Source organism: Triturus cristatus, chromosome 12 (assembly GCF_964204655.1).
Source record: "Triturus cristatus chromosome 12, aTriCri1.1, whole genome shotgun sequence".
NCBI lineage: Eukaryota > Metazoa > Chordata > Amphibia > Caudata > Salamandridae > Triturus > Triturus cristatus.
In genome coordinates this window covers 194,023,455-194,041,651 of record NC_140595.1, presented here as the reverse complement: position 1 = coordinate 194,041,651, position 18,197 = coordinate 194,023,455, and the positions used below count along the sequence as shown (strand labels likewise).

General features: G+C 51.8%; 1 protein-coding gene across 1 annotated transcript in view; it reads right to left on the bottom strand.

Moving 5' to 3' along the window:
• Nucleotides 1-18,197, bottom strand: part of HYDIN (HYDIN axonemal central pair apparatus protein) — a 2,467,744-nt gene that overhangs the window by 1,910,474 nt on the left and 539,073 nt on the right. The window contains exon 11 of the mRNA XM_085640020.1: nucleotides 132-250. Coding sequence (XP_085496146.1) covers nucleotides 132-250 — 119 coding nt within the window. The remainder of the gene's footprint in view (nucleotides 1-131; nucleotides 251-18,197) is intronic.

The window sequence follows — 18,197 nt, the reverse complement described above, 5'->3', positions numbered from 1 at the left end:
GATAGTACACAGCAGGCCTACAGTTTAAAGAAGACCAGTTTTTATTCAATGCACACTTGCACAGTTATCAAGGCACACAGATCAGTTTTATACCCCATACACAGTATGACCATGTTGCTTTCAATACTCACTTCATAGCTGTGCAGAGAGTTGACAAAAACCTTCCCAATGTCAAGCTGGTCAAAGTTGAAGCGGAGTTGGGGTCCCATTCCTTCCCCCTTGATGCGCAGTGGGAGGCGAGTTTCGCGTCCTGGAATGAGAGTGGAACATTGGGTTGGACGTCAAGCATGACACCTCTTCAGGGCTTGCTCAATGTGTGGAGGGCAAATGGCAATTCACATACAAGATCACATTCAGATGAGGTAATGCTCGATTTCAGATTCCCTGCAAAGATCCCAAAATCACAAGATTGAACTCTTTCCAGTATTGCACTCAAGCCTATTTTCCCTTTTCTCTTTCTAATCCTATATTGCCTTCAGAGGCCTCGGCATAAGGATCCTGTGTGTAATGGCACCAACATGGTCCAGTAATATTTAAACGACCATCCTGCTATGGTCTTCTTCGACTGGCTCTTTTATAATGCATTTGCACTCTCTTAACACAGTATATACGCCTATTGAACAAGTTACTTCCCTTTGGTAATGCCTTATCTGGATCTAGTTTCAGATTTCTTACCTTAGAATCCAAAACAATTGAGACCAAACAGGACCCAGTTTGCGGCGTGGATAGGATAGGAGGGTTGTTAAGGAACCTGCGACTAGATTCTGGCTCTACCAGATAAGGCGTTACTGAAAGTAAGAAACTTGTCCATCTGATACAGACATCTAGCCACAGATTCCTTACTTTAGACTCAAATGCCAAAGCCATACCATCCCGGAACAGGGCCCGTGAACTGTATCCATAAACGGTCTCTTACTAAGACTAACCGGTCCAGGAGAAGAGAATTAACTAGAAAGTCACAATAATGTAGGAGAACAGTAACATACTTAACCATATGACTTCCCCAGAAGTGGTCACAGGTAAATAAGAACAAGTTACTTACCTTCGGTAACGATATATCTGTAAGAAATATTAGTTAGTTAGATTCCTTACCTTAGAATATCCCCAGGCGTTAGGCTGGATCCGAAAAGATTTTCATCAGCAATACCCTTGCGCATCGCTAGGCAGGCGTCGTCTGCGGCTCCGCATCCGTTGTCGGCATCGTGATCGCCGGGATGACGTCGAAGTACTTAGACGCCGCCCTCGCGCGCTGACGGCAGTTCTTGTACATAGCTTTCCGTGCCAGGAATGCAGAACCATGCAAGAGACCGACACTGGTGCCATAAATCTAGGGCCCTGAAAGGGATGTCCTTAACCCTAGATATCAGTTCGCCGAACGGGGAGGATGGGTGGGGCGGTAAGGAATCTAACTAATGTTTCGTACAGATATATTGTTACCGAAGGTAAGTAACTTGTTCATCTGAAAGAAACACGTTAGTTAGATTCCTTACCTTAGAATAGATACCCCAGCAATACCAACCCCAGTGGTGGGTCTGCGAACCAAGATCGCACCAAGAAGTCCTGGAGAACTGAACGGCCAAAGAAACCGTCTCTCCGGAATTGGCTGTCCAAGCAGTAATGCTTAGCATACGTGTGCAGCGAGGCCCACGTAGCTGCCTGACAAATGTCCTGCAGAAGGACTCCCCGTCCCAGGGCAGTAGTAGCCGCTGTGGCCCGAGTAAAATGGGCTCTCAGCCCCACAGGAGGTTCCTTCTTAGCCAAGGAATAACAGGCCTTAATGCACAAAACGACCCACCAAGAGATGGTTCGCTTGTGCACTGCCCGTCCCTACTTAGCGCCCACGTAGCCAACAAAGAGTTGGTCGTCCATCCGGAACTGTTTCGTGCGGTCCAGATAGAAGGACAGCGCCCGTTTTGGGTCCAGACATTGGAGCCTCTCTTCCTCTTTCGAGGGATGCGGAGGTGGAAAGAAGGTGGGCAATGTAACAGACTGGCCGATGTGAAAGGCAGTTACCACCTTTGGGAGAAAGGAAGGACGAGTCCTGAGAACACCTTTTCCGGATGGACAGAGAGGAAAGGAGGCTTAGAAGAAAGAGCCTGGGGCTCACTCACCCGTCAGGCAGAGGTGATGGCAACCAGGAAAGCAGTCTTAAGAGTCAGAAGACGGAGAGGACAATTATGAAGTGGCTAAAAAGGAGCGCACATCAGATAGGTTAACACCAGTTTCAAGTCCCACTGAGGCATTATGAAAGGGACAGGAGGAAATATATGAGTAATGCCTTCAAAGAATCGAGCAACAACAGGGGACTTGAAAAGAGAAGGCTGATCAGGAAGCCTTAAGAAAGCAGAAACAGCTGAAAGATATCCCTTGAGGGTGCCCAGAGCAGAGTCCTGCTGGGCCAGGGAATGGAGAAAGAGGAGAACCTCAGAAAGAGGGGCGGAAAGGGGATCCACAGCCTTTGCTGTGCACCATGCCACAAATTTGTTCAACCTGCAGGCGTATACCGTTTTAGTGGAGGGACGCCTGGCTGCCAGAATGACGTGACAGACTTCAGGAGGCAAGTCAAATGGCATCAACTGTCGCCACTCAATCTCCACGCATGGAGGTGGAGACTGGACAGGTTCGGGTGGAGGACCGTCCCCTGCAGCTGAGACAGAAGGTCCTCCTGAAGAGGCAGTCGAATCGGGGAATCGATTGATAGACCGAGTAGCTCGAGATACCAGTATCTTTGTGCCCAATCCGGAGCCACAAGGATGACTTGGGCCCGGTCGCGCCTGATCTTCTTCAGCACTCTGGGCAGAAGTGGTATAGGCGGAAAGGCGTACAACAAACCGCAACTCCACTCGCGACGGAAAGCGTCTCCGAGCGAGTGCCGTCTTGGAAATTCCAACGCGCAGAACTGATGACATTGCGCATTCTCTTCGGTGGTGAATAGATCTAACCAAGGCTCTCCCCACTGTCGAAAGAGGCCTTGCGCCACGTCCGAGTTCAGACGCCATTCGTGATCCATCATGTACCGGTGGCTGAGTTCGTCGGTTCAGAGAGCCCGCCAGGCGTTGAACCACCAGGGTGATGCCCTGATGTTCCAGCCATGTCCAGAGGCGCAGAACCTTCTGACAAAGGGTCCACGACCCCACCCCGCCCTGTTTGTTGCAATACCACATGGCGGTGGTGTTGTCCATGAACACCTGCACTACTCTTCCCCGAACAGAGAGAAGGAATGCCTTCAGTGCAAGCCGGATTGCCCGCAGCTCAAATAGGTTGATATGGAGCCGGGACTCCGCCAGAGACCAGAGTCCTCTCCCATGAGGCCCCCCCATCCCAGGAGGGACAGATCCGTCACCACTACGTGCTCCGGTTGGGGTAGAGAGAGGGATCTGCCACTGACCCAATCGCGGTCCGTGAGCCACCACTGCAACTGCCTTGCAGTGCCCTCCGAGATCAGGACGTGGTCGGACATGTTGCCCCGATGTTGAGCCCACTGGAACTTCTGGTCCCACTGCAGAGCCTGCATCCGCCACCTGGCATGATGTACCAGCAGGATGCAGGAGGCCATCAGACCCAGCAGCCGCCGCACCAACCTGACATAAACTTGGGATAAAGGCTGAAAGATCGGAATCAGAGCCTGAATATCCCGAACCCGCTGTTCCGGAGGATAGACCCGAAACCTCGCCGAGTCCAGAACTGCTCCGATGAAAAGGAGCTTCTGGGAGGGACTCAGATGCGACTTCGGCACGTTGATGGAGAACCCCAGCAAATGCAGGAGGTCGGTCGTAGTCTGGAGGTGGGAGACGACTGCTTGGGGTGAGCCCGCCTTCAACAACCAGTCGTCGAGATAGGGGAAGACTGGAACCCCTAACCTGCACAGATGAGCTGCGACCACCGCCATCGGGGCACTGGTGAGGCCGAAGGGGAGCACGGTAAACTGAAAGTGCTCGTGGCATACCGTGAACCGCAGGTAACGCTGGTGGGCCGGCAGGATGGGGATGTGGAAATGTGTGTCCTGCAAGTCTAACGCTACCATCTAGTCTCCAGGGTCTAGGGCAGCCAGAACCTGAGCTAAGGTGAGCATCTTGAACTTCTCCTTCCGGAGGAAGGCGTTGACGCTCCTGAGGTCCAAGATAGGGCGTAGGCCCCCTTTGCCCTTCTTGGGAACCAGAAAGTAGTGGGAATAACAACCCGACCTACTTCTGGGCCAGGAACACGCTCGATGGCCCCCTTGGCCAAGAGGGCTGTAACTTCCTCCTGCAGAAGTTGCAAGTGATCCCCTAACATGCGGTGGTACTGCGGTGGCATGGCTGGAGGGGTCGCCTCGAAGGGGAGGGAGTAGCCCCTTCGGACGATTTGCAGCACCCACCTGTCTAATGTGATGGTACGCCAGTGGAGCAGGTGATGGCGAACTCTGCCTCCTACTGGCGTGAAATGGGACTGAAAGCTCGGACTAGGAAGGCTTTGAGGCAGATGCTGCTGGGGCAGATGTGGGCTGACCGGCTCTCTGTCCCCCTGCTCCGCCTCGGCGGAATCCACGTCCGCGACCGCGTTGAGGCTGGTTCTGCGGGTAGACGTACGTGTGGGGGTGCCCCTTCCTTGGCCATGAAAGGGGTGAAAAGCGGAAGTTTGCGGGCGCGGGCCGAGAGGCCCAAATACTGGGCCGCAGCCCTGGAGTCCTTAAAGCGCTCCAGCGCACTATCTGCTTTGTCGCCAAAAAGGCGACGGCCATCGAAGGGCATGTCCATGAGGGTGCTCTGGACATCCCCGGAGAAATTAGTGGATCTCAGCCAGGCATGGCGACGAATCGCCACCGTGGTCACAATTGCCCTACCTAGCGAGTCCGTGGTGTCAAGCCCACATCGTACTGAGTACCGTGCTGCATCCCGCCCCTCAGCAAGAGCCTGGGCGAGCCGTGTCCTGGCCTCCTCCGGAAACTGGGGCAGCACGTCCGCCACCGTATCCCACAAGGAGTGGGTGTAACGGTCCAAAAGGCACGTGGTGTTGATAGACCGCAACCCCAAACTAAGGGAGGAAAACAGCTTCTTCCCAAACTGTTCCAACCTTTTGGATTCCCGATCCGGAGGAGCAGACGGGAAGGCGGTCTGGGAGGTAGAGGCCTGGATAACCAGGCTCTCAGGGGTGGGGTGCACCGACAGAAAGCTGGGGGTCGCCTGGTGTGGGGCAGTGGCCAGGAGTGACTGTGGAGGGCTTGGACCAGGTGCCCATCAGAACGTCAGTCAGTGCTTCATTGAACTGCAGTAGAGGCTCCGAGGAGCTTACCGGCGGTTGAAGCACTTAAGTGAGGAGGTTAGTCCACACGGCCACTGCAGGGAGCTCAAGATGAAGTGCCTCGGCAGCCCTGCGCAGCACCACAGAATAGGTTGCACCCTCCTCCGTAGCCACGGAGGGAGGAGAGATGAAGCCAGTGTCAGGGGAGGTGCCGAGACCACTGGCATCCCCCAGCGCTTCTGCCCAGTCCATACTCAACGGGCACTGCTGTGCCAGAGGGTCCTCAGACCCCTCCCAGTCGTCCCCATCATCCGACTCCTGGTAGACAGGCTGAAAGGTCGGAGCCGGGCGGTAGATGAATTGCTCATCCATCGGCGCCGGAGACGGCGCCGCTCCGATGCCAGACCGGGACTGAACCTGGGGACGACGTTGTCCGAAGACGGCGCCGGGGGTGGCACCGAAGGGATCGGCGCCAAAGGAGGGGTCGTAAGGTCAACCGGCGTCGACCGGGATCCAGGCCTGGATCCCACGGGGGCCTGCGGCGTCGGGACCGAAGTCGACGACGGCGCTGGGGCTGGAGCCACCGGCTCGCTAGGCCTCCCAGTCGGACCTGAGGGGCCCGAAGGCACGCCGGCAGGCCTTGACGGCGGAGCTAGACTCCTCATGGCCACGAGGAAGTCTCGGATCTTGCTCAGAGTAGCATTAGGCCCAGGGACCGGAGGGTATGGGGCCGGATGCGACTCCTGCGGCTCCGACCGAGCCGCGTGGGTGGTGCCACCCGAACCCTCAGCCGAGTCGCGTGACCGGCGAGGGGAGTCAGAAGAGCGATGTCGCCTCTTCGACTTCTTACTGCGCCTCGACTTACCGGAATGCGAGGACTTCGACCCCGACGAGCGGTGATGGCTGCGGCTCCGCGACCGGTCCCTCGACCGGGACCTTGCGGGACCGCTCCCGCCTAGCCTTCGAGGTCAAGGCCCGGCAGTCGAGGCACGACTCGGCATCATGGTCGGCCCCAAGGCAGTAGAGACACCGGCGGTGGTGGTCCGTGACCTACATCAGGCGGTGACAGGCGTCGCACGGCTTGAACCCGGGCATCCCTACTAGCACCAGGAGTCGAGGTTGACTCGAAAAGAGGAACCAAAAAAGTTCAAAAAGTTTAGTCAAAAAGTGACTAAAGGGTATGCTCTTCCCAGATCTGCGCTTACTGGCGCGGAAAAAAGAAGAACTGACATCAGCGCGCAAGGGCGGCGTCTAAGTACCCCGACGACGTCATCCCGGGGATCACGACGACGGACGCGGAGCCGCCTACGACGCCTAGCGACACGCAAGGGTATTGCTGACGAAAATCTTTCCGGATCCAGCCTGACGCCTGGGGATATTCTAAGGTAAGGAATCTAACTAATGTGTTTCTTTCAGATAGCGGCAATACATTTAAACCGTGGCAAATAATTTACCCATGTCAGTAAGACCAAACAGCCTTAAAAGCTCTCACCCCACCATAACTGTGGACATAACCACAGTAACAAAAATTATAAGACAATAAATCATGGGAAAGGTATTACCCATGGCAATAAGACTCTATTCTTTCTTATTTTTAAAAAGATGGTAGAGTACTGTAATGCGCAGGTAACAGTGATATAACAGTATGTGACTGCAGCAGAAACCTAGCCAAGGAAAAACAATGGCATCTAACCCATCAGGGTAATGCAAGCTGTCTAAATGACCACCATTAAACAATGGTAGCATAACATTGAATATGATGAGGATAAGGATGAAAGGAAACCTCAATAACTGAACCAACACAAAGGTCTGAACAAAACCCTGTTTTATGAATTGAGACCATCTACTGACAGTCAGGTAAAACATCAAAATCTCAAACTTAAAACAGGGATTCTAAAATAAAAGAATCCAACTACTGAGAAAGTCCAATATTAATCTGTCTAACCCTCTAGGAACCCCACTTTACAATGTGTGACCCAACTTACAGCCCCTAGAGGCAGGGAACAAGCAAAAGAGCTATCTACTAGTAACTATAGACAGATACATAATAAAGAAATTGATCTTTAAGAAAAAAAAAGATCTTGAAGTCAGGATTAAAAGCCTTCTACAAAGGGTAGAACCTTAGAGGCCCATGCCTCTTCCCCTTGATGATCAATCCATATTAATTTTTCACAGAGAAGAAAAAACACAGCACTAGAGGAAATTGTTCTTCAAGAACAAAGATATACTGTTTAGTGATAACGCCCACCGTTATGTCCCGAAAAGGACAAAATACTAAAAGACCTCTTCCAATATAAGGAACAGAATCACTTAAACTATATCTGCCTAAAGGCCTACAATACAATAACCTGATATCACACCAGGAAAGTCGGCAACCAATAATGCTGGGAGAACACAAACATGTTCGCAACACTGGCCATACGACAGAACCTGAACAGCAGTATAACACCATAAAACTTCACAAGACAGGTGTTTACTAATAAGGTTCTACTACCAACAAACGTAGAGAATGTCATCATTCACGCGTACATAAGGCCCATACCAGGGTAAGGCCCAAGTCACATAATAAAAGCAGGCTATACGTACCTTCCGAGAAAATATCAGAAGAAATCTTAAAATAGACACCTTAGTGTCGTACTCATCAACAAATATTAGACCAAGCCTATCAAGAGGGTCTTTGCACTTAAGCTCAATAAAGGGTCCAATTGTACACTGCATGTCTCCATGAGATACAAATTCAAAAATACCACTGAGAACTACCCTAAACCTACAGTAGAACCCAGAAAATGAGATAAATAGTGCATAAGCTGAACAGACTCCTCTCAGCCCATTTGAAGATGCTCACAACAGCATACAAACAATACCCCACCTAGGGTGTAGTATATACCACAAAGGTATCACTCTTGAGCCTAAATTCTTCTCCAGAGTAACTCAAACTCGAAAACCTGCATCACAGGTTCCAGCACCTCTGCATCTAGCAGAATAACCTAGAAAACCACTTATAGTGGAATATAACTTCTGTAATCCCAACAGCCCAGAAATTAAAAATACTAGGTATCAATAACCTTTGGGTCAAGCAAAATACTCGCTGGACATACCAGTTGAAATACAACATAATTCAGTTGTGGTGATACCTCTCTACACAAGATCAAAACCAAACTCAAGTGGACTTGTCAGACCGGCTAGGTCACCAAGGGATCAATGGACAACTCTATTAACCCCTTCGCTGCGGCGGGAATTCCGCCGCGGCGCTGGGGGGTCCGGGGGGGCAGCGCGGTGGCCCGGTGCTCATGACGGAGCCGCTCCGTCATGAGCCACAGTTGAGCTGTGCTCATGACGGAACGGTTCCGTCATGACTCCGCCCAGTTGCGTTGTCCCCCCGCACAGGCGGGGAAACAGCGCCGCGTGGGCGGAGCGGCCGCCAACGGTCGTGTCATGACGGAACCGTTCCGTCATGAGCACACGGCAACCGTGGCTCATGACGGAGCGGTTCCGTCATGAGCGGGGAAGGGGTTAAGGGAAATTGATAATCCAACACCATAGCCACCCTTTTCAATACTTCAGCCAATGAAACACTTTCTTCCGTTGCCATAACAAGCAGGGAAAGCAAATCTGAAACTGGGGAGGTCTCTAAAACACTAACCTCCCCCAGTTCATTCAGTCAATTCTCAACCATAGGAGGCTGGACAACACCCTGCAAAGGGTTTTCATCCACAACATTCTCCTCTTCAGTTTCTAAACTGTGCATTCCCGTAGACAAGGGCTGAAAAGCACCAGAAGGAGAACCCAAAGAAGCTGGCTCTATTGTCATTATGCCTGACCCCGTCTGGCGCCGCTGCGGCATCGAGTCGATGACGGAAATAGGAATTGGATCGACGACTACCGACGCCTCCAACTAGGCCCTGAAGCGCCAGTGTCAAATGTCCATAGGATTACACAGGGTAAGTCGCTGTTGAATTTTTACAGTTCTAGGACCCTTCCCAAAGGACCCCGAAGGAACCACTTGGATAAAGGATGGCTGGAGAGCCACACCACCCGTGGATATCCCGGGAACCTGGATACCCACACCTAGGAGCCCAGGTGCACAGGGATGAAGTGGTGTCCTAACCGCCCCTAGATGCCAATGGAGGTTCGTGGAAGATCAGCAGCTACAGAGTCTCGTGGACCAAGCCGGTGGAACCAGGACATGGAATCCAGAAGAGAAGAACCTGAAAGGATACGGGACAAGCCACCCGGAAGTGAACAGGAGGCACAGGAGCACAATACCAGCCCTTTTGGAGGTTCTTGCTGTATCACAGTGAGGCCAGGCGATGACGCAGGAGCACAGGAACAGTCTACAAGCTGGACCACGCCGGTCAACGAGTACAGGGTGGTCAGTGGCAGGCAGGACCAACAAGCCTTGGCAAATGCAACCAACGGTTCGCAGCAGAAGATGCTGTGTTGCAGACCAGCAAGGTATGTGGGACTAACACAGCAAGGGAAAGTGTGAGCCAGCTCTCGGCATGCAGGAGAGCCAGAAGGAATCTATGTCCCCCTTGAGGACCCTCTGGCAGTAGGCACACGAAGTCGCAGTGAAGCCTCAACAGCACACAGGAGATGAAGGGTCATGATGCAGAGGATGCAGGCGAACGTCGTTATTGGAGCAGTGCAGTGCTGGAGACTGGGGCTTCTTGGAGCTAGAAGATCTTTTGTGGAAACAGCCAACAAGCCTTGGCAACGGCAAGCAGACGCGGTGCACAGGAGGCAGTTCACGTCGGCAGGAGAGGGATTACAGTCCCCCCAGTTGCAGGGAAAACTGGTCAAGTCTCCGGAAAGCCAAAAAACCACCACCTGTGTTGCAGAGCTGGGTGATGTCTGTGAGACAACAGGTTCAGCAAACCACTTGTCATTGTAGACATGCCTGACGGATGCAGGGAAGTGACTCCTTCGCTTCAAAGGAGATTCCTTCTGGCTTGGATGCCGGCTGAGTCCTTGGTCACAGAGTTGTGGAACTTGAAGAAGCACAGGTATGAAGATGCAGCAGGAATCTTCCCACTGACAGCAGTCTTGTCGCAGATCCTGGCTTGGAGAACAGCAGAGTTCCAGTGTCCACCAACAGAAAAGGCTTTGAACAGTCTTCAGATGACAGGCAGTTGGATCTTGAAGTTGTTGTCAGGACGAGTCTAATGATCCAACCTCTGGTGAGCCCTTAAGTAATCCTAAAAAGAGGAAGTACCTCTTCTGTGGTGAACAGCCTGTCAGAGGGGGCCAGGACTCTACTCAGCTGTCCTAGCCAGTCAGATTCTCCCAGGGGCACACATTCAACATGGCAGAATCAAGTGGCCACATGGAGGAGTTCTGGGCACCTCCCTAGGGAGGAGCTGGACGGGGGGGGGGGGTGGACACTCCCCTGTTCTTTGTGTGGTTTTGCGCCAGAGCGGCTGAACTGGGCAAAACTGGTTTATGCAAGGAGGGCTCCAAATTTGCCCTTTAAAGCAGTCTGGTAGCTTGGTAGCCCCCCACCCTACCGAATTCTAAAGGAGAGGAGGTCACACCCCTCCTTTACAGGAAATCCTTTGTTCAGCTTCCCCTGCTCTAGTTAAGTTCATCAGCAAGGGGGGAGAACACTGTCTAGGGTTGGCGGCAGAACAGCTGTCAAGCAGACCTTGCAAGGCAGTGGCCTTCAAACTTTTTAATGCCCCATCCCCCCATTAGAAGGAAAAACAGAATCGCCCCCCCCCCCTTATTAAACATTGCAGTTAAGCTTTGTCACCGTTTTACAAATGCAATCAAATATATGATTGCTAAACATACCATTCTGTTATCAGCATAATGCCCCCCAGTTAGAAGAACCTTAGAGTAAGGTTTCACATGTAGGTATGGGGGTCCTCTAAGGAACCCCCCAGTACAAAGTACCATGCAACTGACACTGGAATCGGTGCAGTTGCATGATACCAGCATGTTTGATATTAAACATGACCAGGTTCGAGGCAGCCATTACGTAATTGGTCATCTCGACTTGCCAGCGTCTACTATATACCTTATAATGGCTGTCCCATACTTACAAAGCTCAGAGAATGAAGTCTGGGGTTTGTAGGGGTACCGCTACTCATGCAGGGGTACCCAAACACTTAGAATCATGTACCCTGCCCTTGGACTGAAGGGCCTACCTTAGGGGTGACTTATAGGTTAAAACGCAGTGACCGGGATTTAAGGAAAACCTTACATCCAAAGTGAAAGGTGCAAGCACCATTTCACGCAGACTGCAATGGCCGCTCTGCAGACAGTTTGCATGGGCTCTCATGGGTGGCATAATACATGCTGCAGCCCATGGGAGACCTTTTGTGTATCAATGCCCTAGGTACCTCAGTACCATATACTACTGACTTACAATAGTACACCAGTATGCCAATTGTTTTGTCTACAAAGTACTTACCATGGAATTTGGAGGAGAGCACTGTAAATGGGGTCCTGGTTAGCAGGATCCCAGTGAACTACAGTCAAAACACACTGACACCAGGCAAAAAGGGGGATATCTATGCTAGAGAGACCCTATTTTCTTACAGACGACAAGTTTGACAAACTCCTGACAGCTATTGATGCCTCAGGGACCAGTTGCAGGTCAAAATCGATTCCATCGCTGTTGAGTTGGGCCTTATATATGAAAATTCGCAAAAGGTCTTGGAGAAGGTCACCACCCTAGAGACAACAGTGCAGTCACTGACACCGGCGGTCCAATCGATGGATCTCTGCATTCAGGCCCTTGAGGGACAGACTCAACACCTGGCCGCTCACCTTGATGATCAGGAGGGACAGGCTAGGTGCAACAAAATCCGCACTGTGGAGCTGCCCGAGTACACAGGATGAAACTCGTTATTGGCCTATGTTGAGTCTTGGTTACAGGAGGCTTTGACCCCTGACGGCCTCTCTGACTTCTATGCCCTAGAACGTGCACGCAAGGTACCAGTTCAGAAGCCTCGTCCTGGCACCCAGCTGCGGCCCACCTCCTCCATTTTAGGGACCAGGATCATCCTCTCCAGCAGGTCCGAGCCCATGGCCCATTTAAGATGGACAATTCCAAGGTATCCTTGTATCCTGATTTTACTCTTCAGGTCCAAGTTCAAAGGGCTTCCTTTCTAGCAGTGAAGCAATAACTTTGTGACTTGGGCGTTTTGTACTCCTTGCTCTTCCCCACTCGCCTGTGGATCCTGTCTGAGTATAATGTAAATTTCTTCACGGATCCATCAGTGGAGTGGGACTGTACTCAACTCTACAATAATGGCAGAGTACAGACGGCCTGCTCATTCCTTGTGCCACAGTCGCCAACATTCCCGGAGACGGCACGCCCCTCTAAGACGCAGGTGGCTCTGGAACAATCAAGGGTGTTTGAGATGGCTGAAAAGAAAATCACAAAAAGGAGAGACGAGGGAATGGCCTTTTCTAACTCCCCCTCCAAGACTTATAACTCACAACGAAGAAAAGGACCAAACCAGAGAAAACAAGAAAAATAGGGGCTTTGGACTCCAATGTGGATATCTACCAAAGGCATGCTAATGCATACTACCACTATGGACTACTCTAAGTATCCAGTCTGGAAGGGAAAGGAGACAGGGGAAAGAAATCTAATTTCTTAATACTGCCCTCACACACTTTTCAGTGTCATGCTTCATCACTGGGCCGCATCAAACGCCCAGGAGCAGACCAACTCACTGGGCGGAGCGTGAAAGAGATTTTTTTGAAAATTTAGTGATGAAGAGGGAAAATGTGGACATACACAAAAGGAATAGGGAAAGAATTGTTCCCTCAAGAAGGGATCAGAAAGTGCAAAACACAAATAATAATGTTAAAACTATCTGAGGGGAACCAAAGGTTACCTTTATTCCTGGTCACCTTCGATAGGGTAAAAAGTCTGATCGGATATGCTGGGAGATTTGATGCCCCTATATCCTGTTTGCAGGAACCAACATGTTTCGGCCTTTAATTGCCCCCACGGGTCATAGCGGCCTTCGTCAGGGTATTGATCCCTTTGGAAATTTGTGGTCTTAACCCACACTACGGTCTACAGATTTACTTGGTCTCGCCATCTACGCTGATACATAGAGGAGCCAAATACTGAGTGTATGTGCTAATTGCTAAACCCGGGAGAGTTTACTGGGTTTCAGGATAATAATCTCCAGTTCGCCATCTCCGCTGATACATAGAGGAGCCAAATATCGAGTTATGTGCTAATTGCTAAACCCGGGACGTCGTGTGACTGTGGTCTGTGCGTCACACTTACTCCAAGACCAGCGGGAGTCTCTCCCAATTCGGACCCGAATCATGTCCCACTCATGTCCTTGGCGTGTCCACAGTGTGCCGCTGAGGACACTGACTTCTTCCATATGCTATGGTCCTGACCGCTTCAGTTACCCTACTGGTCGACAGTCCTTCAGATGGGTTAGGGGCCACGGATAGGGAATTACCTCTGTATCCATTGTTATGTCTGTTGGGTCTTCATGACTGATCAGTGGCTAGGAAGGTCATGGATAGATTTATAGATTTGGCCTTCATTCTTTCCCGCAGACAAATGACTATGAGTAGGAAATCCGCTAGAGGACCCGATATTTTTCACTGGTGGTCATAACTGAAGAGGTGGGCGGACTGCAAACGTGAGGTGAGGCGATACGCCAGGTATTGACCGAGGGAGCCAAGTGCTGGTGGACGACTCTTCTATTAGTTTGGCCTCGGACACTGGAGCACTGAGCCCAGCCCCTGGTGATGCACCCTGTTAGCCTCTTGCTCTCCTTCTATCAGTGCCTCGTCTATTCCTATTTTGTTTGGTGGAGCTATAGAGGTCTGCGGGAGGTGGGCATGCGGGGTGGGGGATATTTTTGTATATATCAGTTTGTTTCCTATCCGACCCTTGTGTTATCTGGGACTTCTTTTGTGGGGCTGTACTACCTTGCAGGAGATTGCTGACTATGTTTTTGCCTCCAACTGTACAAATACTGTATTACATGAGTAGGATTTTTTGTCTTTACGTTTTTGTTATATTTTTCCCCAGAACTTCTTTTGTTCTTTGCTGTAAAATACCGATTTTTTTTTTTAACTCAGAATGTGTATGCGCACAATACATAATGTAATCGCCATCAAGCCATGAAGACCCATATTAACAAGAGCAAGGATAAAGTCCCTTTTAACCTACTAAAAACCAGTAACACACAGATGACAAGCAGAATAGATATGGCTGCAACGCACAAGTTACTTACCTTCGGTAACGATATATCTGTAAGAGACATTAGTTAGTGATAGATTCCTTACCTTAGAATATCCCCAGGCGTCAGACTGGATCCGGAATGTCAGCAGTACCCCTGCGCGTCGGTAGGCGTCGTCGTGCGGCTCCGCGTACATCGCTGGCGTCGTAGTCGCCGAGATGACGTTGCTGGAGCTACTTAGACGCGCCCACATGCACTGACGTCAGTTCTGTACACGACTTTCCGCGGCAGGAACGCAGTGCCATGCAAGATACTGACTACTGGTGCATTGGAACTAGGGCCCTGAAAGGGATGACATTAACCCTAGAAATCAGTTCGCAGAACGGGAAGGATTGGTGGGGCGGTAAGGAATCTATCACTAACTCATATCTCTTCTAGATATATCGTTACCGAAGATAAGTAACTTGTGCATCTGAAAAAGACACGTTAGTGATAGATTCCTTACCGTAGAATAGATACCCCAGCAATACCAACCCCGGTGGTGGGTCTGCGAACCAAAATTACACAAGAAAGTCACGGAGAACAGAACGGCGAAAATAAGCCGTCTCTCCGGACTTGACTGTCAAGGCAATAATGCTTAGTAAAAGTGTGCAGCGAGGCCGACGTGGCTGCCTGACAGATGTCTTTCAGGGGGACACCACGTCCCAATGCAGTAGTAGCTGCTGTCGCCCTGGTAGAATGGGCGCGCAATGCCACCAGAGGTTCCTTTTTAGCCAGAGAATAACAGGCTTTGATACACAAGACAACCCAGCGGGAGATAGTCCTCTTTTGTACAGCCCGGCCTTTCTTGGCACCTACGTAGCCAACAAAGTGCTGGTCATCCACCCGGAACTGTTGTGTGCGATTCAGGTAAAAGGAGAGCGCACACTTTGGGTCCAGACGGTGGAGCCTCTCTTCTTCTCTGGAAGGGTGCGGAGGCGGAAATTAAGTGGGCACAGTGATCGTTTGCCCGATGTGGAAGGCAGTAACAGCCTTTGGCAAGAAGGAAGGACGAGTGCGAAGCACAACCTTGTCTGGATGAACAGACAGAAAAGGAGGTTTACAGGAAAGAGCCTGGAGCTCACTCACGCGCCTAGCGGAGGTGATGGCAACCAGGAAAGCAGTCTTCAAAGTCAATAAACAAAGAGGACATCAAATAGGTAAGAACCAGATTCAAGTCCCACTGCGGAATCACAAAATAAATAGGACGGAAAAGGTGAGTAATGTCTTTGAGAAATCTATTTACAACAGGGGACTTGAAAAGAGAAGGCTGATCAGGGAGCCTGAGAAAGGCAGAGATTGCAGAAAGGTAGCCCTCAATAGTGCCCAGAACAGAGCCCTGCTGGGCCAAAGACAGAAGGAACAAAAGGACTTCTGAAAGAGGGGCAGAAAGGGGATCCCCAGCCTTTGCTGTGCACCATGCCACAAATTTGTTCCACCTGCAGGCGTATAGCGATTTAGTGGAGGGATGCCTGACTGCCAGAATGATATCACAGACTTCAGGAGGCAAGTCAAATGAAATCAACTGTCACAGCTCAATCTCCACGCAAGGAGGTGGAGGCTGGACAGGTTCGGGTGGAGGACCGTACCCTGCTGCCGCGACACAAGATCCTCCCGAAGGGCAGCCGGATCGGGGGATCCACACTCATACTGAGTAGCTCGGGATACCAAACTCTTCGAGCCTAGTCCGGGGCCACAAGAATGACTTGGGCCCGGTCGCGCCTGATCTTCTCCAGCACTCTGGGTAGAAGTGGTATAGGCGGAAAGGCGTACAATAAACCGCAACTCCACTCGTGACGAAATGCGTCGCCGAGCGAGTGCCACCTTGGAAATTCCAACGCGCAGAACTGCTGACATTGCGCATTCTCTTCTGTGGCGAATAGATCTAACCAAGGCTCTCCCCACTGTTGAAAGAGACCTTGCACCACCTCCGAGTGAAGACGCCATTCATGATCCATCATGCACCTGCGGCTGAGTTCGTCCGCCCTGGCGTTCAAAGAACCTGCCAAGTGTTGAACCACCAAGGAAATGCCTTGACGTTCCAGCCATGTCCAGAGACGCAGAGCCTCCTGACATAGGGTCCATGACCCCACCCCGCCGTGCTTGTTGCAGTACCACATGGCGGTGGTGTTGTCTGTGAACACCTGCACTACTCCCCCCTTGACAAAGGGAAGGCATGCCTTCAGTGCAAGTAGGATCGAACGGAGCTCCAGAAGGTTGATATGGAGCCTGGACTCCGCCGGAGACCAGAGGCCTCTGATCTCCGCCTCTCCCATGTGGCCGCCCCATCCCATGAGGGACGCATCCGTCACCACTGTGTGCTCCGGTTGGGGAAGGGAGAGTGATCTGCCGCTGACCCAATGCTGGCTCGTGAGCCACCACTGCAACTGTTGTGCAGTGCCTTCCGAGATCTGGACGTACTCAGACAGGTAGCCCTGATGCTGCCCCCTCTGGAACTTCAGGTCCCACTGCAGAGCCCGCAAATGCCATCTGGCATGATTTGTCAGCAGGATGCAGGAGGCCATGAGGCCCAGCAGCCTCACGTCATCCTGACCAAAACCCAGGACAAGGGCCGAAAGATCAGAATCATAGCCCGAATGTCCCTCGCTGTTTGGGAGGATAAACCCGAAACTGCGCCGTGTCCAGAACTGCTCCGATGAAGAGAAGCCTCTGAAATGGCATCAGGTGCGACTTCGGCACGTTGATGGAGAACCCCAGTTAATACATGAGGTCGGCCATAGTCTGGAGTTGGGAGACGACTGCCTGGGGCGAGGCCGCATCAACAACCAGTCATCGAGATAGGGGAAGACCGAAACCCCTGATCTGCGCAGATGAGCTGCGACCACCGCCATCACTTTCGTGAACACCCGAGGGGCGCTGGTAAGGCCAAAAGGGAGCACAGTGAACTGAAAGTGCTTGTGGCTTACCGTGAACTGCAGGTAACGCTGGTGGGCCGGCAGGACGGGGATATGAAAGTAAGCGTCCTGCAAGTCCAACGCTACCATCCAGTCTTGCGGGTCTAGGGCAGACAAGACCTGAGCAAGTGTGAGCATCTTGAACTTCTCCTTGCGGAGGAAGCGATTGACGTTCCGAAGGTCTAAGATAGGATGCAGGCCTTTGTCCTTCTTTGGAATCAAGAAGTAGTGGGAATAACAACCACAAACTACTTCTGGAGTTGGAACGCGCTCGATAGCCCCCTTGGCCAAGAGGGCCGCAACTTCCTGCTGGAGAAGTGCCAAGTGATCCCCCAACATGCGGTGGTACTGAGGTGGCATGGCTGGAGGGGTAGTCTCAAAGGGGAGGGAGTAGCCCCTTTGAACTATCTGCAAAACCCATCTGTCCGAAGTGATGGTGCACCAGTGGGGGAAGTGATGGCGAATCCTGCCGCCCACTGGCGTTTGGTGGGCCTGAAACACCAGACTAGGAAGGTTTGGAGGCAGTGGCGGCAGGGGTGGTGGTGGACTGACCCGCCCGCTGGCCCCGTGACCCACCTCGGCGGGTCCCATATCCGCGGCTGCGTTGAGACTGTTGCTGCACAGGCCTGTGGCTTGTAAATGAACGCGTTCGGGTGCCCCTTATTTGGCCACGAAAGGAGCGAAAAGCAGAGATCGAGTGCCATCAAAGGGCATGTCCATCGGTGTGTTCTGGACATTCCCTGAAAAGCCAGTCGTCTTCAGCCAGGCGTGACCGCGTAGCGCCACTGTCTTGGAAATCGCTCTGCCCAGCGAGTCGACGGTGTCAAGGCCACAACGAATCGTGAACTTG